This window comes from Monocercomonoides exilis (genome assembly GCF_001643675.1).
Source record: "Monocercomonoides exilis strain PA203 chromosome Unknown scaffold36-1065637, whole genome shotgun sequence".
Classification (NCBI taxonomy): Eukaryota; Preaxostyla; order Oxymonadida; family Polymastigidae; genus Monocercomonoides; species Monocercomonoides exilis.
Genome location: NW_027150581.1, coordinates 426,034 through 447,800, shown reverse-complemented (window position 1 = coordinate 447,800; position 21,767 = coordinate 426,034). Strand labels below are relative to the sequence as shown.

The following is a 21,767-nucleotide window of genomic DNA, read 5'->3' as shown; positions in this document are numbered from 1 at the left end:
CTCAAAATTCTATTTCTCCGAAATTTCAATAATAATTTTTTCTGGGCTCAAGCGAAGCTGTCCTGAAAGTCTTGTATGTCACGTGAGTTTGTATTGATGAAATATGTTAAGAGGAAATTTAGCAGAATTTTTCTTCTTGTGGTTATTGAGATATCGATCTTGTCCGGTATTTTGTGCGATGTCCGGTATTTTATGCGATATCTGTACTTGTGAATTTAACACATGCATCAATAAATATGATAGTTATATAAAATGACTACATTTTTGAAATTTAAAATGATTCTATATTCATTTCATAAACAAAGATTATTTTCATTACTGAAAATTTTTTATGATCATTATTGTTGAATTTTCTTCCAAATTGCATTTAATGAAATGAATATAGAATCATTTTAAATTTCAAAAATGTAGTCATTTTATATAACTATCATATTTATTGATGCATGTGTTAAATTCACAAGTATGCTTATGAGTTTGGAAAAAAATATTTTTGAAGTTATCCCATTGAGTGTGATTTTTCAAAAATGATTGATTTTCATTCCGTTGTAAAGAGCAAATTGCAGAAAATGAAAAATAACCCGAACAGTTTGCAACAAAGAAAAAATAAGTTTCATGTATAAAAGATGAACTGAATCGTTTTTTTGAAATAGAAAAATTCATTAAAAGTCAAATTTTCAAAAATAAAAATTATTTATTTCTTCATAAATACAGCACAACAAATAAAAATTCCAATATGGCTAGATGTGTTATATACTGATGTATGAATGTGTGAATTATTATAATTTAATTTTTTAAACTTGTCGAGATATATGAATTTTAATAAAAAGTCCGGGTTTTTTACCATGTTCGGGTTTTTTACTCGTTGTAATTGATATTTTTGAAAGAAAAATTTGACTTCGAAAAGTGTCACTCATATGTTCAATATTTTCAAACAATAAAATATTTTCGAATTTGAAAGCAAAAATGCTCGATTTTTGGAACAATTTTTTCAAATATGAACAGTTTTGGATGGTCATTTTATAAGCCATATTTCATTCATGCATTTCAATAATTTATTGTTCATTCAAATGGATATTGCTGCTCCGCCTTGTTGCCCATTTTCAAGATAGTGCCACATTTCAGCACGCAATTAATAACAAAAAAAGAGAGCACTGAAGCACCACAGTTCAGAACCCCTCAATCTGCATGGCTTCTTTCATCTGCTCTTTTCTGTTCTATCTCCAAGCAGGGAAAAGCCTCAAAGCAAAATTATGACTTATTCTGATTTTGACTTTTGCGACGTGATAACACTCAAAACTTGGAACAAAACGGAAAATCAAAAATAGCTTTAATCTTTTAATAAGTAAAAATAAAATAAAATAAAATAAAATAAAATAAAATTTGGGCAAATCAAACATTTTGGAAAATAACACATTTGTGCCTCACCGCAGCAACTCCAGCCAGCAAAGAAACGAATTGAAAAGAAAAAGAAAAAGAAAAAGAGACACAACAAGAAGAAGAACCAGTTGGGCAGGCAAATCAGAGCAAAGTCATCTGAAGCATTGCTTTCGTGCATCGCATGAGCACACAGGCACGCTCTGAGGAGGACACACGAGCACACAAGGCAAAAGAGCCTGCACAAGAGTGCAAAACAGACAAAGCAGCAATCACTCGCACCCGGATGCTGCTACTCCCCCGGCGCGCACCGACAGCTTCAAAAGAAATATGACAAGAACTCTTCCGACTCCAGCGCGTCTTTCTCCACAATCACCTCCACACGCCCCGCCCTTTCTTCTTCTTCTGCTGCTGCTTCTTCTGCTTCTCCCTCCATCCTTTCCATCCCTTCCATGTCGTCGTGCTTCTTGCTGCTGTGTGGAGATGCCGAATCCAGAGAAGCCGGCTGAAGAGACAGCAACATCTGTGCCTGTGCCTGTGCCTGTGTCTGCACAGCAGGCGCTCTGTTCTCCTCTTCCCTCAGCCGCCTCTCAAACTCCCCCCAAAACGAGCTCCCAACCCGCTGCGCCCAAACAAGCGTCGCCTCGTCAAACGTCGCATCCGACAGAACCTTCCCCAGCTGCTCTGCCCCGCCCGCCCGTCTGCCCCGCCCCTTCAGCTCCCGCTGGATCTGCTCCCGCTCCTTCCGCGGGATCGCAAAGTCTGCCCCCAGCCACACAAACACGCTCCTCTGCCCTGCCAATCGCATCGCCATACTACTGCTGCTGCTATTGTTGCTATGGTCATTGCCATTGCTATTGCTGCTGCCTGCCCCTCCCTTCCCCTCGCTCCCTCCACCCCCAACCAGCGGCACCAGAACAAGACACCGCGACGACGACAGCCCTTCGCTGTCAAACGAGTCGATCTCTGTCCACTTCGGATACTCAAACATCCGCGCCATCGGTGGATTTTCTCCTCCTCCTCCACTTCCTCCTCCACTTCCTCTGCTCTCCATGTCCCAGGCAGATGCGACACTTCGCACTGACTGCTCATCTGCTCCTGAATAGCACAATGATGCTGCTGATGATGATGATGAGCTTGGCAGATTATGTTGTTGTTGATGTTGCATATCTTGGCTGGCCACTGCAGCCGTTGTGCTTTCCATCCGCAGCCCCATCGGCTTTCCCACACATTCCTCGTGCTGTGCAGACGGTGGCACACCCAACGACAGCACCAGACGCGACGGACACACCGATCTCGATGGCGGCGTCTGAAACACATCTGCCCTTCCGTCCTCCTCTTCCTCTTCCTCCTCCTCTTCCCTGCTCTCCTCGCTACCTCTTCCCCTCACACCTTCAACCCCATTCTCATTCTCATTCTCACTCCCATTTTCTCCCCTGCCCTCACCCTCGCCTTCGCCTTCACCCTCACCTTCACCCTCGCCCCCGCTCCTGCTCCTGCTGCCCCACCCGCCCTCGCCAAACATCCCCCTGTCTGTGTGTGCATTCCGCTCCTGCTCAAACTGCCGCTGTGCTTCTCCTCTCCGCAGCCTCGGCGACGATGAAGGAGGCGTCCCAAAAGCTGCAAAGGTGCAAATGATGCAAATGAGACAGCTCCTCCCAGACAAGCTTCCAGAGCATGCTGGCGACACTGCCCCTCCTCCTCCTGTTCCTGTTCCCAATCCCATCCCAAACGACCCCAGCCGCCGGATCCGCCTCGTCAGCGCCGGCGTGCTTGCACCCGAGCAGACCGACAACTGCCCCGGCGATGGCGCTCCCGACGGCAAAGGCGACGCCTCGCCTGCACTGTCCAAAGGGAAGTGCTGCACAGAAGACGACTCGCTTGTGCTGAACAGCGACGATAGGAACGAACGCGACTCTGCCTCACTCAACGCTTTTCCTCTTTCCTCTTCTCTTTCCTCTTCTCTTTCTCTTCCTCCTGCTTTTGATTCTGTGTCTTCTACTGAATCATATTCTGTGTGAGTTGAGTGTGTTGAGCGAGATGAGAATGCCAGCTCTTCATGCTGCTCAGCTGTGCTTCTTCTCTCTCTCCATTCTGACTGCTTCCTGTCTCCCCCCTCCCTTCCTCCTGAGCTCCTTCTGCTTCCTCCTCTTTCTCCCTCTGCCCTCCTCTCACTCAGAAACTCCCCCTCTCCAATCTCTCTTCTTTCGCTCTTTCTCTTTCTCCTCCTCCTTCTCTTTCTTCTTCTTCTTCTCTTTTCACTCCTTTCACTCTTTTCACTCCTTTCACTCCTTCTGCTGCTATCAATGCTGTTGATGCTGTTGATGCTGTTGATGCTCCCTGTCTGAAGTGAATGTGAATGTGAATGTTTGTGGAAGCACCCCAGCTGAGTCGCTCTTCCCATCTCAGATGTCGTTTCTCTTTCTCTTTCTCTTTCTGTCTGCCCAATTGATGATGATGAAGATAATGTTGATGATGAAGTTAAAGATGATGATGATGATAATGTTGATTGTAAATGTGAAGGTGAAGGTGATTGTGATTGTGAATGAAGATGAAGATGGAGATTGGAAAGTGCAGGCACACAAGAATCACTCGGCGTTTGGGTTGAAGTGGATGGCGAGGTGGATGATGAAGTGGAACAATCAGACGATGATGATGGCAATGAAGTGGAATGGAATGATAGCAGAGGAACAGAACGAGGAATGTGAAGTGTCGGAAGTGCAGCAAATGCGATTCCCTTTTTCTCTTCCCCCCTTTCTCTCCTGCTGAAGTGGTGTCTCTGTGTTCTTTGCTGCTGATGCTGTTGATGATGATGATGTTGATGATGAATGAAGAGAGTGCTCAATCTGAGATGACGCCTGCGAATCTGCTGCAGATGAGTGCACAGAACACTCACAACACTCAGAACTCAATGAACTCAATGAACTTCTTTCCTCCTTCTCTTCTTTTTCTTCTTCTGTTTCTTCTTCTATCTCTTTGGCAGTGTCTGTATTTGTGCCTCTCCGCTCCTCTTTTGCCCTCTCTCGCTCCCTCTCTCCCATCTTCTGCAGCTGACTGCTCTTCCCATGCTCACAAGACACAACACTGTCTGCCAGCTCATCTGGCTGCCCCGAAGAAGACGAGGGAAGAAAAGAGAACGATGAGAACGATGAGAAGGACGAATCACACGCACAACAAGAATTTGAAGAAGAAATTGAAGAATGAGAAGACGATTCATCATTTCTCTCTCTTTCTTCTCTTTCACCCCCTCCCTTCATCCATAGCCTCCCCCCAACTGCCCACAACGCCTCTTCATCCAGCGCCGAGTCTTCCCCAATCACTTCGCTCGTGTCGCTCAGCCTCCCAAAATCAACAGTCGCCAGCTGACTTCTTTCTCTTTCTCTTTCTTCTCTTTCTCTTCCTCTTCCTCCATTCGGCTTCTCATCCTCAGATGCTCTTCGGAATGTCTTCAGCTCTTCATACTGATTGTTCTGTGTGGATGTTGTGAATGATGATGATGATGATGATGATGATGAAGTCGTTGATGAGGTTGTGTGTGTCTCCACCTGACGCCTCTGACTCACCTCGTTCAGACAACAATCCGGCTGCTCTTCCACCATCCTTTGCAGAAGCTTCCAGAACTCTCTTTCTTCTCTCCATTCAATCGACTCACACACTTTTTCTGCCTCACTTTTTCCTCTTCCTTCTCTTCCTTCTTCTTCTTCTTCTTTTCCTTCTTCTTCTCTTTCCCATCTGTTCCCCTGCCGCACACACACCACTTCCTCTCTCCCCTCCCTCCTCTCCCGCACCAGCGGAAAACACCTCCGCCGGCAGCGAAAGCACTGCCTCTCGCTCAAACACCGTCTTCGTGTCGATCTTCACCCCGCCTTCCAACTCTGTCTCCTCCACCATCTCTGCCACCAGTGGCACCCGATGCTCTCCTTCTCCTTCCCCTTCTCTTCCTTCTTCCTCTTCTTCTTCCCTTTCTTCCCTTTCTTCTCTTCTTCTTCTTCTCTCTTCCCTCTCTCTTTCATTTCCCTCTGCTCATTCTCTGCCACTTCCTCACTTTCCTCATCCCCTCCCAATCTCTCTCTATCTGTCCAAAGCACAGAGTCACTTCTCTCTCTTCCCCAAACACATTGTTCTTTCCCATCCTCATCTGCCTCCTCTTCTCTTCTTTCTCTTCGCTCACTCTGCTCTTTTCCCTCTTCTTCTTTCATCTCTTCTGCTTCTCTCCCTCCTTTCCCACAAAACTCCCCTTTTCTCGTCTTCCTCTTCCTCTCTTTCTCTCTTTCATGCCTCTCCTTCACTCGCTTCAGCTTCGCTTCAAGCTCCCCCAGACTCCTCGAAAACTTCTCACACTCTTTCTTCTCCCATCTCTCTTCTTCTTCTTCATTCTCACTCTCCTTTCCACTCTTCCCAAAAGGCAGCTGCTCCCCCAGCCACCGCCCATACTCCACCCCTGCTGCCACATACTCCCTCTTCGCCTTCATCCCCACCCACACCCCAACCCCACACCTCCCAAACAGCACATACACAAACCGCCGGTCAAACGACTTCTCGCTCAGCGGAACACCAACCCTGTGCGGTGTCACTGCTGCCACCCTCTCCATCTTCTCCTTCCTCTCCTTCCTCTCCTCCTTCCTCCTCCAATTATCTTTTCTCCCTCTTCTCCCTCTTCTCCCCCTTCTTTCTCCTTCATCTTCTTCATCGTCTTCTTCCTCAGAATAATCTGAACTGCTTCCTTCTCCTTCCTCTTCATCCTCTTCCTCATCCTCTACCAACGCAAACTCTGATGGGTTGCTCTGTGCTCCCATCCTCCACAGCCCCCACATCACCCCCTTCTCCTTCTCATTCTCCTTCTCATTCTCCTTCTCATTCTCATTCTCATTCTCTCTTTCGCTCTTCTCCCTCTCCCTCTTCTCCCACAACTGCCACAGCCCCTCCTGCTGCCGAGACTCCAGCTGAAGCTGCCGCACAAACCCCTCGTTCGGCCGGATCACCCCGCGCTCCCGCCGGCTCCACGACAGCACACACGACAGCGACGCATTCAGCGCATACATCAGATACCCCAGACACACAGACGCCGACCGCGACACCCCCTGGTGGCAGTGCACAAAAAACACCGCCTCCTTCCCTTCCCCGTCTCTTCCCCGTCCATGTCCCCCTGCTCCTCCTCTGCCTGTCCAACCCCATCCCACTCTCTTTTTTCTCCCTCCCCTCTCTTCCCCGTTTCTCATGCTCCCCATCCTCCAATGCTGCAATCTTCCTCCTCTTCCTCCTCATCTTCCTCGTCTTCCTCCTCCTCCACTCCCGCCGCTCTGCCTCGATCGCAAAGATCGCATACGGCAGCAGCGAGATCACATCCTGCTCTGCGTCGTCGCTCAGATTCACCTGCATGTACCGGAACTCCCCAGGGAAATACGCCGGGCACACCCCTGCTGCACAGTTCAGGATGTGCGTCACCCCCTTCCCATGCAGCAGCTCCCGGTCCGCCGCCACCTTCCGAGACCCCACATACACATACGGCAGCACCCCCGAGCACTGCCCCTCGAAGTACTGCAGCTTCTCCGCCCGCGCCGCCTCCTCGTCCACTGACACCGTCCGCCTCGCCAGAATCTTCGAGATGTCCAGCATCAGCGACTGCTTCCCGTGCACCGCCCCTCCCGCTGCCTCTCCTCTTCCTCCCTCCCCTGCCCCAATTCCAACCCCAATTCCAACCCCAATCCCAACCCCAGCCCCAACCATTCCTTCAACATTCCTCTTTTCCTTTTCCCTGCTCTCTCCCAGCCCTTCCCCTCCATCTGCCTCTCCCCTCATCGCTGCTCCCCGCAACACCCTCTGCTCCTCGCCTTCTCCTGCACCCTCTCCACACTCGCTTCCGTGCCCTCCTCTTCCATCCAGTTCAGCACAATTTGTATTTTCTTCCTGCTGCGCTCTTTTCTGCTTTTCGTCGTCCGTTTCCATTCCTTTCTGTTTCGATATTTTCTGCGTCTTGCCTGTGTTTCCGCCCCCTCCGTCCAGTTCCTGAACGGATATTCAATCCTCTTTCTTTCCCAACAATTATATAATGGGCCGCTCAAAACTCCTTCCTCATAAAAACACTCTTCGAAAAGTTAACGAATATTCACCATCCAAATATACAGTATTATTAATTTTATTTTTGCAGCAAGCACACAATGATACAAAATCAATAAAACATTAATTATTGAGAATTATTCTGAGATGAGAAAATGAAATATGATTGAAAAACACTCAAAAAAGACAATCTTTCTCTCCTTTTTTTTTTATCACAAAAAAAATTAATATCGGTATCAATTGAAAAAATAGAAGCAAATTGATTGTGGTGAAAAGCAAAGAAAAAGTCGTCATTTGCCATCAAACGCACAGAAAAGACAAATTGCACTTCAAATCATCGTTCTCCTCACTCAACCTTCGAGCACAAATTCTGATTAACCTTTTGAAGCAGACACACTCCACAGGCATCTGCTGCTCCTGAACGATCCAATTTCAGTTGAGAGAACAATAGATGAACGAAGTGGAGATGTCTTTCAACAGGCACCGAAGCCAATGAACACGAAAAAAGTGCAACATGAAATGGCCTCTGTGTTTTCCAAAGGGACTTTGCTTCTTCATTCCTTCCCTTCTCTCAAAAACACCTCTTCTGTCTCCGTCTGCCTTGCCTGCCCGCCACGCCAATTCCACCCAGCCCAAACAACACCTGCTTCTTCATCTTCAACATTGCTTCCCAACCAACCCCCACAAAAAAGCACATGTCTTCCCCGTTCTGTCCAGCTGGCACATACCTTTCACAACCCCGTGGCTGCTGCTCTCTGATCTGCCAATCGTCTTCAAATGCCTCTTTCTGCCTTTGGCGTTGTTATTCAATTCCTCTTTTGTTGTCTCTTTGCAGATTGCTGTCTTTCATGATTTATAAGACAGCACACACAGAAGGAGAGACAGAAAACATGGCTGAGGATCTTTCTGCAAAACGAATTCAAAACGAATTCAAGACGAACTGAGAGAGTTCTCCTTTTCTGCCCCAATCCTTCTCCTTCTCCACTGCTTCCTTTCCCCAATGAACACAAAAAACATTTCTGCATCATTTGGGAGCAGCTCCTATGCCCATTTCATCGTCAAGGAAATCCACTTCCCATGCGCCAAACACAACAGCCATCAAGCTGCAAATGCTCTTGGTGTGTTTTCTTCAATATATAAAAAGGGAACAAGCCTGATGATGCGTTTGCAAATAAAAAGGAATGAAATGAAGAAGAAGGGGAAAAAAGCGTGAAAGTCATATCGCAGACCTCGTGTTTGAAAGAGGAATACTGGTTTTCAGACATTTATTTCTTTCAGCTGAACCAATCTGGTTGTTTGTCATCCTTTCCTCCTCCTCCAAGTTCCATTCTCGTGTGCTGAAATGTAGATAAGGCACAAATACACAAACTGCAAAGAGTTCAGAAAAACAACAAAAAAAATCAAAAGAAAACCATCATTGTTTCTGTTTCTGTTTGAATTATTATTTGTTTGATCAAAAAAATCAAAAAACACTTGTGTTTGCTCTGTTTTTCTTTCGTTTTGCTCCCCATCAACAATGTTTGTGTTTTCTGATTGTTCTGCCGACGCAATGCTTTGCCCTGCTGATGGAACGTGTTTTTCGCAATCAGAATGGATGAGCGCGTCAACAGAGCGAATGCAGATGGAATCGAGGAGATTTCTCCAAAGAATAGGTTTGGGGGTTTGTTTATTTTTGCTGTGTTTTTTTCGGGCCACGTCTTTTGGTGATTTGCACAATTCTGCGAAGAGCTGTATAATGAGCTGGGGCAATGCTCAGAGGCGGAGCAAAAACAGAAGACAGAAGAAATGGACAGAGTGCTGAAAGACATGAGCACGGACGATATTTTTGATGTTTTCAAGGAAGAGCGGTTCGAGGAAATGCACAGAATGATTGAAGAAGAGAAAATGAAGATGGAGGATTGTGTGCGTTGGCTGATGGGCATTGGGCGTCGCACTGCATTGTGTGGTTTGTGGTGGATTAACTTTAAAGATTCTTTGCTGTGCAAACGATTTGAGAAGATGATTGTGAAAGAAGATGGGAGAAAGGAAGAAAAGAACGAAAAGCTGTTGATTCATCTTTGCGAGTGTTATCTTTTGCTATGCTATGCATATCCAAAGGAATTGCTTTCAATTTGTTTGCGTTGCGTTTTGAAAGTTGCTTCAGACAAAGATAGCAGTTGTGAAGCATTGATGGAAAAGGATATGGCTTTCACAGCCTTGGGCCACGTTGATGAGTTTGAGGCGTGCCTTTCTTTCTTTCTTTCTTTATTTCTTTCTAATTTTATTATATATATATATATTGAATGATTTTGATATTTGTTGACGAACACGCAAACAAAACAAAAACAGGAGGTGGATGAAGAAATGTATTTGGATGAAACATTGGAAATGATGAGATATCATCAGGAGCATCGCAACATGTCATCTTATGGATATCAGCTTGCGTGGGGGTTTTTGATAAGCAGACTGAGAAAAAACGAAAAGATGGAAAAGGTGATTGTGGAGGAGCTTCATTTTGTGAGAGAATCGAGGAGAGAACTGGAAGAGCTGAGAAAGCGGATGCACATGGAGAAAGCGGGAGACAGGCTGAAGAAAACAAATGAAGAAGAAGTTATTGAGAGATGGATTAAAGTTATTGGTGACTTTTTCGGATATTTCCGACTGAAGAACGAGGAATACAGCGAGCTGATTGGTGCAGTTGTTGGATTGTGCAAAGGAACGAGAGGGGATGGGAGCGCAATATTCATGAAGGGCATTGCTCGTCTGGCGAATGTTGCATGCCTTGAAGCAGTCAGCGTCGATTACTTGGCGAAGGGGGAGCTGTTGATCTGATTTCCTCTGAAATGCGCCGATTGTGGTTGGATGACCAGACAGCAATTTATTGTTTGGATATCACTTTGAATATTTGTCTGAAACTGAGAAAAAGGGGGGTGGATGAAAGAGAGGAAGCAAAAAGGAGAGGGATGGGGAGAGAGATGTTTGAGAGGATGGAAGAAGAAGGGCACGAAGATGCAATCGCAAGCTTTTATGGAGTGTTATGTTTTCTGAATCGCAGATACGGAAATCATTTATCAGAAAACATATCAGACTATTTTGTGAATGTCTGATGAAACGAGAAGCATTTCATTTTGTTGGTGGATAATAATGTTTTTTTAATTTTTTTCATTTCTTTTCGTTTCATTTCTTTTCTTTTCTTTGGATTGGCTGACGATTCAGCAAACAGCTGCTTGAATCTTCTTTGGAAGCATTGATTATTTTTATTTTTATTTTTTATTTTCTATTCTTTGAAACAAAGTGAAAAAAAAGAAAGAAAAATGAAAAGAGATGAACAGAGTGCTTTGCCAGTTTTTCACAAATTGCGAAATCGCACCCTTCCTTCCCATTCCAGCCAGCTGTTCCATTTCCTACAAACCCCATCGCATCACCTGTTCCTCTGCTGAAAAGCATCCTCATCAGATGAATGTGCTGTTCGCAATTCCTCTTCCCAATTAGCAGTTGCTGTCTCCCACTCCTCAATCACAAGTCCAGCCAACACGCCCCAATCCTCCTCTTTTCTTCTCGCTCTACCATCTTCAAATCCATTCTCTTGGAGTGTTTCCTCGTCCCTTTTCAGTCCTGCGCTCTCTCCTTTTCAATTTTCTTTGCCTTCCTGTTTTGACTCCTTCGAAAAATACGTCTCAGTCTCTTCGCGCTTCTTCCGTTGCGCAACTCTGCGTGCCTCCAATGCATGTGCAGGCCGAAAGGCGAGTCTGGTTTGGTTGCAAAAGATTCAGTCTGCATTTGGCTCTGTTTTGCTTCTGATTCGCCTTCATTTCGATCTCTCAGGCTGCTCAGAACAACTATTATCGCAACAATAAACACAAAAAAATAAAAGGAAAGAAAAAGAAAAGGAAGCGAGCACACTTCCTATGAATGCATGCTCCTCATGGCTGGCAATGCCGTTTCCTCATCTTTCTCAGCTTCGTCGCTTTCCTTCAAGCATTCCGAATCTGATGCAACCTCTTCCAACAAAAGTGGCCAGAAAAGTGATGATATCCCAAATGGCAAACCAGAAGCGCTCCTTTCTTCGACTGAACTCGCGCATTTCTTTTCCAGAAATCATCTCTTCATGCTGAGTTTGTTGAACAAAGACCATATTGGTTTTTTTTATTAAAGTTTGGTTAACGGTAAGCATTGATAAGAGGGGCGCATCTGCCTATGCTTTCTGAATAATGAGTGCACCATCCATGCTGAATGCCATTTTCTATTGTTATAAATTGTTCTGTTTCTCATATCAACTGGCACATCATCCATTTTTCATAAATTGTACAATCTCTCTAATGCATCGCTTTCTACACAAAATAATCGTTGTCAGTGGATGCACCAACAAAATAATCGAGATGAAAGATTTTTCACAATTTCCCTTAACAAATATTGAAATGAATTTGTTCTCATCCAAGTGCTTATGGGCCAACAAGTTCGAAATATCTTTGATAAAAGCAAATGAATTGTGTGATATTCTGTGCAATGGCAGCGTTGATGGTGCTAGCAGATGCGAGGGCAGGGCCAGCACAGCCGCTGGCGCTGGCAGCGCGTGTGGGCCGGGCAGAGCAAGGAGCAAATGGGCTGGAGCAAGTTGTGCGTCTGGCCGACGGGGAGTACGAGACGGGGTCGAACATGATAGCAATGCGCAAGCTGGTGGTGAAGGGAAGCGAAAAGGCGTCCGTCGGGGCAGTGGTGGCGGCAGAGGCCGGGGAGAAAGGAGAGCTGTTCAAACTGGAGAAGTCGAGCCTTTCGCTTCGCTGGGTGGGGCTGAGGAGCGTGTGGGCGAGCGTTGCAGAGGTGGGGGAGGAGAGCAGGCTGGGGATGCGGAAGTGCGAGATGGCGCTGGACTTTGGGCGTGTGCATGCAGTGGTGAACCGTGGCGGGTTTGTTGAGCTGTCGGAGGTGCAGCTTGTGCCAGTGGGCGGGGCAGAGCGGGTGCTGACGCTGGTGAAAGGGATGGGGCGTGGGGGCGAGGTGCGGATGTTTGGGATGGAGTTTGAGGGGCTGAGCACAGCGAGAGGAGAGGCGCTTGTGACAGACAGCTGTGCAGAGGCAGTGGTGCTGGAGGGGTGTGTCTTCCGGGGCATTCGTGAGGGGGCATGGGCAGCAGCAGCAGCAGCAGAAGAAGAAGAAGAAGAAGAAGAAAAGAAGGCGCTGGGAGGGGCGCAAGCGTGCAGGGTGCATGGGTGCAGGTTTGAGGAAGTGGAAAACGGGCTGTATGGATGTGTTGTGATGGGGATGCTTGGGGGCGGGGCTGTGGAGGTGGAAGAGTGCACGTTCGACAGCTGCAAGACGAGCGGGGTGGAGGCGAGAGCAGCAGGAATTGCAGCAGCAGCGTCGGCGGAGGGGGTGTTTGGGCGAGCATCGGCGACGTACCGGTCGAACACATTCAAAAACCTGCACAGCACAGGAAGCGGAGGGGCGATCTATTTTGTCAGCAGCGGGACACTGACGATTTCGTCGTGCCGGTTTGAAGAGTGCTCGGCAGAGCAGAGCGGGGGAGCGGTTGCGGTGGAGCCGCTTGACGGGTCAGCGGGGAGCGTGGAGATTGCATCGTCGTCGTTCAAGACGTGCTCGGCGTCGTTGGATGGCGGGGTGCTGTTTGTGGGCGGGAGCGGGGCAGGGTCGGTGGTGGTGAAGTCGTCATCGATGCAGAAGTGCAGTGCGGGAGGGCGCGGGGGTGGGGTGTGCATGAACGGGACGCTTGTGCTGAAGTCGAGCGAGGTGAAGGAAGCGTCGGCGGGGTGTGGAGGAGGGGTGCACATTGAGGTGGCGAGCGGGGTATCGGAGATTGTGTCGTCGACGATCAAGGACGCGAACAGCAGCGGGCGGGGCGGGTGTGTGTATGTTGGGGAGGTGAGCGAAGGGGCGCGGCTGGAGATGAGGTCGTCGGATGTGAAGAGAGGGAGGGCAGAGGAAGAAGGAGGGTGTGTGCATTTGGGGAAAGTGCTGAAGAGGGGGTCGTTTGTTTGCGAATCGACAACGATTAAGGATGGGGTGACAGGGACAAATGGAGGGTGCCTGTTTGTGGAGTCGGTGGGTGGGCAGGGGAAGTTCACGATGAAGTCGTCGGATGTGAATGGGGGAGAGGCGAAGAAAGGGAGAGGGGGAGGGATCTTCTTTTCGGCAGGGCAGAAGCAGGAGGTGTATGAAGCGAGCGAGCGGCCGCAGATGATCATGAACTACATGATGTTTTCGGGGAACGAGGCGCAGAGCGGGGGGAAGGACATCGAGGCAGAAGAAGGGTGGAGCACGATCATCACAGAGAAGGTGTTCTACCGGTCGTACTCGATGAGCGAGCAGCCGCGTGTGTATGTGGAGGGGACAGGGGACATGAGCAACGTTTTGCCGGATGCGCCGTTCAAGAAGGTGATCATAGCGGCAGTTGTGGCATTCATAGTGGTGGCAGCGGTTGTGGCGGTGGGTGTTGTGCTGTGTGCGTGCTTCTGTCCGTGCTGCGCGTGCTGTGCGTGCTGCCCGTGCTGCCGGCAATACAAGCTGCGGAAGGAGAAGGAGGAGAAGAGGAGGACGCGGCTGATGGTGAACGGGAGCAGCTTTGCGCTGCCAGCTGAGCCGCGGTCGACGAGAGACGAGAACGAGAGAGGGATGGGGCAGATGGTTGTTGCAGTGGACACAGCACAGAACGATCAGAAGTTTGGAGCAGAGCCTAACGGAAGCAGCGTGCAGACAGTTCAGATGGCACAGATGGCACCAGCAGGGATGGCGCCGTATCCGGTGCTGCCGCAGCAAGGGCAGGTGCCAGTGGCAGTGGGAGTGCAGTTTCAGGCGCCTCCGATGCAGCCGCCACCACAACAAGGGGTGGTGTATGGACCAGTGGGAAATGTGGCAGCTGGGTACATGCCAGTCTATCAGGGCACACAAGCACAGTATGTGATTGCGCAGCAGCCGTATCCACAGCCACCTCAACCACCTCAACCATCTCAGCCACCTCAGACACAGCCAGCCATTTCACTGCCGAGCCAGTCGGATGTGCCTCAGAAGGAGATCGACAGCGACTTGCCTGTGAAAGTGTAGAGAGAGAGAGAAAGAGAGAGAGAGAGAGAGCACCGAAGGCGGTGCTTGGGTTGTTTATCTTGTGTATTCACTTTCTCACTTTCTTTCTTTCTTTCTTTTTCTTTCATTTTCTTTTCATATCTTATCTTCATTTTCTCTTTCTTCTCCATTCATCATCATCATCATCATTTGCTTTCATTTGCCTTCATTTGTGAAAGCTGTGCCTTCTGTTGGATGGTGAGTGTGATTGCAAGTGTTTGCAGTCAGCAGCATCATCCATCTTTTATTCAATGCAATTTGTGTGTGCACTTTTTAGAGCTCTTTGTGTGCTGCCCTGCGCCTCTTATCCATTTTCCATAAGTATTTTTCGCATTTTCGTTTTTTTGTTGAATTTTTATTGTTTTGTCGTCTTTTATGTTTTTTGAGTCTTTGCGTTTTCGATGAGTTATGAATGGCTTTTCGTGTGTTTTTTTATGGTTTGCTGGGTTTTCGTTGGACTGCAAACGCGTTTTCCACACTCTCATCAGAAGATGAGCGTTTTTTTCTCCATTAATAGTATTTTCGTGTGCAACAGCTGGCTTTCTTTTTTTTTCCCCTTGTTCTTTCATTTGTGTCTCTTTCCTCTCGGCACAAGTGAAAAGGAAATATAAAAAAATTAAAAAAAAAGTATTTTAAAATAAAGGTGAAATGAAGTGAAATGAAATGAAAACAAAGAAGAAGAAGAAGAAGGCAGAGCCAGCAATTGTGGATTGCCTCCCCCCAAAAGGAGATGCCAACAGCCCCTTTCCTTTGGCTATTCTCGCTTGAACAGCTCTGCCCCCTTCTTCCTCATCCTCTCCTCTTCTCGGTTGTACTTTGCAAAGAACTTCGACTGCTTCTTCTGCTGAGGCTGAGATGAAGTAGAAGCAGACCGAGATGAAGGAGAAGGAGAGGGAGAGGGAGAAGGAGAAGTGCCAGAGTATACACCGCTTCGTCCTCCAGAAAGAGCAGACGCGCTGCCCTCCACAAATGATGCTGTTGGTGTTGATGCTGTCACAGATAGCGAAGATGATGATGAAGAACCAGAAGCAAGCAAGCTGACAGGAGCAGCAGCAGCGTCGGTGATGGTGCGGCGCTTGGAAAGTCGCACCTCTTCCAGACTGTCCTTCTGGATGATTTTTTCAACTTCTCCCTGTTTGAATGAGGAAATGAAAGTGCGTGTGAATAATGTTAAAATGAGAAAGTTTGATTAAAAAAAAAAAAGATAAAATAAATAAATAATAAATAACATGTAAATAAACAAAAATAATCTTGGAACCCAATTGTTCTTTCTTTCTTTCTAACTTTCTTTCTTTTTCATTTCAAAACATAAAAAAAGAATAAAAGGAATCACAAACTTCCTCTTTCTTCGCATCTCTAATCATCCGAAGCGACTCTTCAATCTCCTGACTGCTCGAATAATGCAAGGACGAGTAATCGACCAATGGAGGCTCCCCCTTTTCCCTCCTCTCCTTCACAATGGGCAGGTCCGCTATCTCCGACACCACCATGAATGAATAGCCCTGATCCACCAGAAACTGCTGCCTCTTTGTCGCATAGTACATTTCGGATGTGTCTCTGCTCACAAGCGAGTAGAAAAACGCATTGAATTCCCCTTTTGTCGCCTTTGGTCGCAGAATACGGCCCAGCCGCTGCGCCTCCTGCCGCCTGGAGCCAAAATGCGACGCAATCTGAATAATCACATTCGCATCGGGGAGATCAATGGCTGTGTCACCGACCTGTTTGCATTGAAAAAATATTAAAATAAAAAAAACATTTTTTTAAAAAAAAGATTATCAAAAGAGAAGGAAGGAAAAGTCATTTAATAGAATAAAATGTCGAAGAAAACACGATTTTTCAAATGAATCATTCAGCATTTCTTGAAAATTCAATATTTTCAGCCAAACCGTTGACAAGAAGATGCACTTGCACTGTCCGTGCCTGAAGTAATCATACAGCAGAATTCGCTCCTCTTCCTTTGTGTCACCAAAAATGAATGGCTTCCGGAGCATCTGCGCATAATGCTTGAGGGCAAATATGGTGTCACAGAACACGATGATCTGGTCATCACGTGCCTCGTGGAATTTGATGAGATACTCACACACTCGGAACTTGTTCGGGTTCATCACATACAGCAGACGTCGATGCCTGTTGGTGGGATGGATAAAGAATACATTTGAAGAAATAATAGAACATAATTGTGAATGTCAATATATCGTTTTGTTGTCGTTGTTGTTGTTGTTTCCACAAAATTCATTAAAATTAATAATTAATACAAATTTTCTATTCATTATCATTTGAGTAAAAAAGCCTTTTTCTTCCTCTTTCTCATTCAACAGATAAACAACACACTGTGCATCCGATGCCAAGTAGTCCTTGAAGAACGCGTGGTTCATCTCGCACCACACCTCCGTGCATTGCACCCGTGCCAGGAAGCCCTCCCTCTGCAGGTCGATCCAGTTGGCCTCGTACAGCTTCGGCCCGATGAGGTAGACAAGATCCTCGATCTTTGCGTCTTCTCTGACGAGCGTGGCAGTCAGGCCGAGCATCGCGTGGGCCTTCAGCGAGGAGATGACTCGGCGGAAGGTGCGCGCGGGCAGGCCGTGCACCTCGTCGAAGATGAGCAGCCCCCAGTCGCGCTTGCAGATCATGTCCATGACAGCCTCGGACTCCTTGTTCCGGTTCGTCGTTGTCAGCATCGAGTACGTCGTGATGAGGATGCACGGGTCGCTCAGCTGCTGCTTCGATTGTGAGGTGAAGCGCACCACGTGCTTCTCGTTGATCAGCGCCCACCGGTGGATCTGCTCCCGCCACTGCTCCACAGCAGTGCTGGGGAGAATTAAAAAACAATTGGAAGAAGAAGAAGAAGAAGAATATTTATGGAACATGAAAAGTCAGTAAGGAATAAAACAATAGTTTCGAAAATTCAGATTGAATCAAAAGAAATAATAATCAAAAGTATCACAAATTTCTTTTTTTTCAGTAAATATTTAAACTTTGATAAAAATATAAGCATTCTCATCCTCTTCTTCCCGCTCAATCAATCAATCAACCAACCAACCAATCCCCCAGCACACACTTCGAGTTGCACACAACCACCGTGCTCCTCTTGATCGTGGCCAGTGCTGTGATCCCCACCAGCGTCTTCCCTGCCCCGCACGGCAGCACAATCAGCCCCGAGTGTGCCCGTCCGTTGCCAAACATCTTCGTCAGGCTCTTTTCCTGATAGGAGCGGATGACCGTCGTGGCGCGCAGCTCAATCGGTAGCGGCTTTGAGATCGGGTCGTCGCGGAAGTCGTACTCGTTCAGCGCCGGGTAGCCCATCTCGAAGCACTCCCGCCGCACATCTTCCACATTCGCTGACGAAATGCGGAACGAAAACAGAAGCGTCGGCTGCGCAGTGCTCGTGTCGATCGACTCGTCGGTGTCTGAAAAGATGTGAGGAGGGGAAAAAAAAATTAAAAAATAAAAAATTAAAAATAATATATAAAAAAAAAAGTGTTGCCGGAAAACAAATATTCTGCTAAAAAAAAAAAGAATGAAAAGAAAAGAAAAAAGAAAAGAAAAGCATTTAGGTTTTAGAGTTTTTATCATAACAGTAAATAAATATTCACATAAACATATTTTTATACACATATAAGTGATTGTTAAATTCCAATCATAAAAAACTCTCAACAAACAAAACTGAAAAAATAGTACTAAAATATGAAACCTTTTTCAATGACTTGCTTTAGAAGAAAGTCCTCTGCATTCTGAGACTTCTGATGGCCAGTCATAATTTCTGTAAAAGAAGATGGAGCGGCTGATTGGGCTGTGGAAACAATAGACATCATCAGAGAAGAAACTGAAGCGGTGCCCAAAGAAGAGTGCGATGAAGCTGAATTTTTGTTAGTTTCTTCTGCATTTTCAACTGCTGCGGTGTTTCTTGACATTTCCTCCATCGCCTGTGCTCTTCCGTTTTCTGCTGCTGTTCTAATAACTTTATTTTGCAGAAGTTCTTGAAGGATTGTCTGATCTGGACTTTCAAGAAAATATCTTTATGTTTAACCGTTAATAAATTCAACTGTTGATGTATTGAAATTCAAAAAATGCAAACTTGTTTTTCTGAAGTACAAGTTTAACTTTTGCATGTTTACTTGTCCATTTTCTGATTGTTGCAAAAACTCTTCGATCAATAAAATTCTACAGTGATATTTCCAAAATTATATAAAAGAGTTAAAAGGAATTCATTCCCTAAATATTACAAACTTTTGATAAATGATCCAATCCTTCTGTTATATCCTTTGTTGTCATACCAATTGACACTGCAGACATTAGAGAAGGTTGAGTAAGTACATACTCATGCACATGTGGAGGGCTTAAAGCAGTCAAAAAAAAAAAAAAATATGAAGGCATAGGCTTCAGGTTGATAAAAAATGCAAACCGTGAAAGTGGCTCTGCAATAGCAATTAAAAAGTCATATGCCTGTTTATATGAAGAAGAAAATGCTTCTAAAAATATGTGCATATCCGGTAAAACCCAAGCTGGACGAGTAGATTCGTCGGATTTCATCGGTAAAGAAGAAAAATCAATAAAATGTAGGTCATCATCAATCCTTTGATCTTACAATGTATTTAGTCAAAAAATAGACATCAATGAATATGTTCATTTTTCTTTTTATTCAATAAAATTAACAAATACTTTTTTTGGCTCCAGACATAAATTGTAAAGGGTTAGTGATTTTTTCATGGTGTGAAACTGTTTCTTTTGCACTAAATAAAAGCATCCTTTTAATAAGTTAAAAGTTTGATTATTTGAAACATGTGCAAACATCTGAACCAGGCTTTATTTTTATTTATTTATTTGTTTATTATTTTATTTTATTTTTTTCTTCTTCTTCTTCTTCTTCTTCTTCTTCTTGGAACTCTCTCTTTTATTTATAGCATTGGACACACTCTTCATTGTTTATAAAATAAAACAAAAATTTTAAAAAAAAAATACATGTTAAATAAATATTATTTTTTAGGAATTTTGTTCCAGAAAATATTTTTGAAACTATTTTCGTTATTTGAAAAAATTTTTCGCATTTTTTTTAAATAAGTAATGTTAGAAAGAAAATGATATGAAAGCAGAAAAAGTTTTGAAAAAATAGTGCATATATTTATAAAAGAAAAAATGGTGCTCCATTTGCCAAACATTAATTCTTCTTGAATTATAATGGGCTCTTTCAAAGTTGTTTCTTATCATTTTTGAAATATCTTTTCCTTCACATTTCTCAACAACATATTTCTTATTCGCATAACTTCTGTATTCCAAAACGTTGACTCAATCTTGTTGTGAAAGATCTTTTGTATTTAATTCACCATAGTTTGTGATTGGCCTTCTTTCAAATAATGTTTCTATCGATCAGTGGAAACACAGACAATTGAAAATCAAAAGGAATGTTTCTGAAATTCGTTTTAATCCAAGTTGCGATGATGATTCACTCTCAAGATGTTAGTGCAATTGGCTTGACAGATGCTTTTGTGAAGAACAGTGGGAGTGAAAATAGCAGTGGAGCATCAATCGATCATGAAAAAAGTTCTTTGAAAGATGCTTATGATCTGCTTGCAGACAATGAAGAGTGCCATTTGATGGTGGTGGATGATGCAGCTGCATTGAAAGCTGAGCCAATCACATTCAACAAGAGTCACGGAATAACCATAGAAGGAATAGAGAGCAACGGATACAGAAACACTGAAGCAACAATTGATTGTGCAGTTTCAGCATCATCAGTTTTATTCAATTGTGCAAAACATGTTGAATTCAAACATTTGGCATTCAACTTTCCAATGTCAAGATCAAACAAACACACAATTATTGGAGCTGGATCTAATTCAATTTCATTGACAATAACCAAATGTCGTTTTGTCAGGGTTAATGCAAATCAACAAAATGGAGCTGTTGTTAATGCCAATGCGTATAATCTTGTCGCAAACAACCTGATGAGAGTCACTGCTGGGGTCGTAACATTGAACTCAGTAACTTGCCAAGATGAAAAGGAAACAGTCACATTCTCGATTTCTCCATTTAGCTTCATTGGAGCAAGCGAAGTTTCATTATTTGGAGTGGCAATCAGCAAGGTGAATGTGCTTAACGGAGCTGCAATTAGCATAAAAGATCTTGTTCGCAATTCAACGAAAGTTGTAATTGAGGGGTTGAATGTGACAGAAGTTAATTCAAAAGGAAGAAACGCAGGTGGACTTCAAATATCTCTTGTATCTGAGGAGTCAACAGCAGAGATTGGAAGGATGAGTAAATGCTCATTTAAATCTTGTACAGCACCAAATGGTAAATCTGGAGCTGTGTTCGTAAAAATGCCACAGGCCATGTCTCACTTACAACTTCCATCAGCAAACAATTTGGATATTGATAGATCAAACATTGCACGCTCATCTGCCACATCTTTGTTCATTTCTGCGCCAGATTTTGAAGATTTTTGTGATCAGGAAGATGCGTTCGAGTTTGCACAAAACAATTACGAAAAAGCTGAATTAGTCAAGGGAGAGGGTGAAGACTATCAATTAGTTATTGACACAGTTGTAAATGGTACAAATAAATTATCTGATATGGTGCAGAAATCAAGTTTATCCGATAAAAATAAGAGCATCTCGATAATCATTATCACAGCGGTTGGATTGGCATTAATGGTTGCCTTAGTCATTGGTTTTATTATTAGTAAGCTCAAAGATTAAATCAATCCGACAAAATTCAAAGGATAAATTTCAAGCTTTCTCATGTTATTTTATTCTGGAAAAATAACCATTTTTCCATTATTTGGAGTATCTAAGCTTCCCTGTTCCTATATTTGTATTTATTAGCATGACATAATTTCTTTTCATGCAACTGAATAATGTGAATGGTTTTTTTCTACATTCGCTTTGCCAATAAATTTTTAAAAGAATTAATAATTGTGCGATATTTTCGAGTTTATTATAATGGGAAAAAAAGGATTTTCCTGATCGAATCCAGATTTGATCATTTTATTCAAATTTAGGTATAATTTTATATCTGAGATAATTGAAAAACTTTCATCAATAAATGGGAGAATATATATAACTTCATGCTTTTTCTATGAAAAACTTTGCTTATGGACGAATTATTGTTAGCAAAAAATTCTTGAACAAAATTGGCTCATTTTTCGAAATTCATGTGAGATCACAAAACAATTTGTAATCATTTCAACAATGTTTGTTAACTGTCTAATTTTTTTAAAAAGTTCCTTTTGTTTTATTTTCAAATAAAGGAAAAATTTCATATTTTAATCAAATTTCTGTTCTCAC

At 44.5% G+C, this 21,767-nt stretch overlaps 7 protein-coding genes across 7 annotated transcripts; 3 read left to right on the top strand and 4 right to left on the bottom strand.

The window, feature by feature from the left end:
- Positions 1–1,245: 1,245 nt before the first annotated feature.
- MONOS_17899 (uncharacterized protein) lies at positions 1,246–3,778 on the bottom strand (the record flags this gene model as incomplete). Its single annotated transcript, XM_067870864.1, has 1 exon — positions 1,246–3,778. The coding sequence occupies one exon, from the start codon at positions 3,776–3,778 to the stop codon at positions 1,694–1,696; it is 2,085 nt and encodes a 694-aa protein (XP_067723667.1). The 3' UTR covers positions 1,246–1,693.
- Positions 3,779–4,016: 238 nt separating this feature from the next.
- Positions 4,017–7,320, bottom strand: MONOS_17898 (putative Protein-tyrosine-phosphatase MKP1; the record flags this gene model as incomplete). Its single annotated transcript, XM_067870863.1, has 3 exons — positions 4,017–5,175; positions 5,236–6,588; positions 6,665–7,320. The coding sequence occupies 3 exons, from the start codon at positions 7,318–7,320 to the stop codon at positions 4,017–4,019; spliced, it is 3,168 nt and encodes a 1,055-aa protein (XP_067723666.1).
- Positions 7,321–9,021: 1,701 nt separating this feature from the next.
- On the top strand, positions 9,022–10,242 carry MONOS_17897 (uncharacterized protein; the record flags this gene model as incomplete). Its single annotated transcript, XM_067870862.1, has 3 exons — positions 9,022–9,091; positions 9,158–9,644; positions 9,807–10,242. The coding sequence occupies 3 exons, from the start codon at positions 9,022–9,024 to the stop codon at positions 10,240–10,242; spliced, it is 993 nt and encodes a 330-aa protein (XP_067723665.1).
- A 419-nt stretch (positions 10,243–10,661) lies between these two features.
- On the bottom strand, positions 10,662–11,545 carry MONOS_15430 (uncharacterized protein; the record flags this gene model as incomplete). Its single annotated transcript, XM_067868306.1, has 3 exons — positions 10,662–11,249; positions 11,314–11,339; positions 11,460–11,545. The coding sequence occupies 3 exons, from the start codon at positions 11,543–11,545 to the stop codon at positions 11,020–11,022; spliced, it is 342 nt and encodes a 113-aa protein (XP_067723664.1). The 3' UTR covers positions 10,662–11,019.
- A 371-nt stretch (positions 11,546–11,916) lies between these two features.
- Positions 11,917–15,114, top strand: MONOS_15429 (uncharacterized protein; the record flags this gene model as incomplete). The annotated part of the gene is made up of 1 exon (XM_067868304.1): positions 11,917–15,114. The coding sequence occupies one exon, from the start codon at positions 11,917–11,919 to the stop codon at positions 14,467–14,469; it is 2,553 nt and encodes an 850-aa protein (XP_067723663.1). The 3' UTR covers positions 14,470–15,114.
- Positions 15,115–15,241: 127 nt separating this feature from the next.
- MONOS_13477 (TFIIH basal transcription factor complex helicase XPB subunit) lies at positions 15,242–19,165 on the bottom strand (the record flags this gene model as incomplete). Its single annotated transcript, XM_067866185.1, has 10 exons — positions 15,242–15,619; positions 15,825–16,205; positions 16,374–16,614; positions 16,819–17,295; positions 17,546–17,894; positions 18,179–18,501; positions 18,563–18,648; positions 18,715–18,823; positions 18,890–19,067; positions 19,147–19,165. 10 exons carry the CDS (start codon positions 19,163–19,165, stop codon positions 15,242–15,244), a joined length of 2,541 nt encoding a protein of 846 aa, XP_067723662.1.
- A 721-nt stretch (positions 19,166–19,886) lies between these two features.
- Positions 19,887–21,179, top strand: MONOS_13476 (uncharacterized protein; the record flags this gene model as incomplete). Its single annotated transcript, XM_067866184.1, has 1 exon — positions 19,887–21,179. The coding sequence occupies one exon, from the start codon at positions 19,887–19,889 to the stop codon at positions 21,177–21,179; it is 1,293 nt and encodes a 430-aa protein (XP_067723661.1).
- Positions 21,180–21,767: the final 588 nt, after the last annotated feature.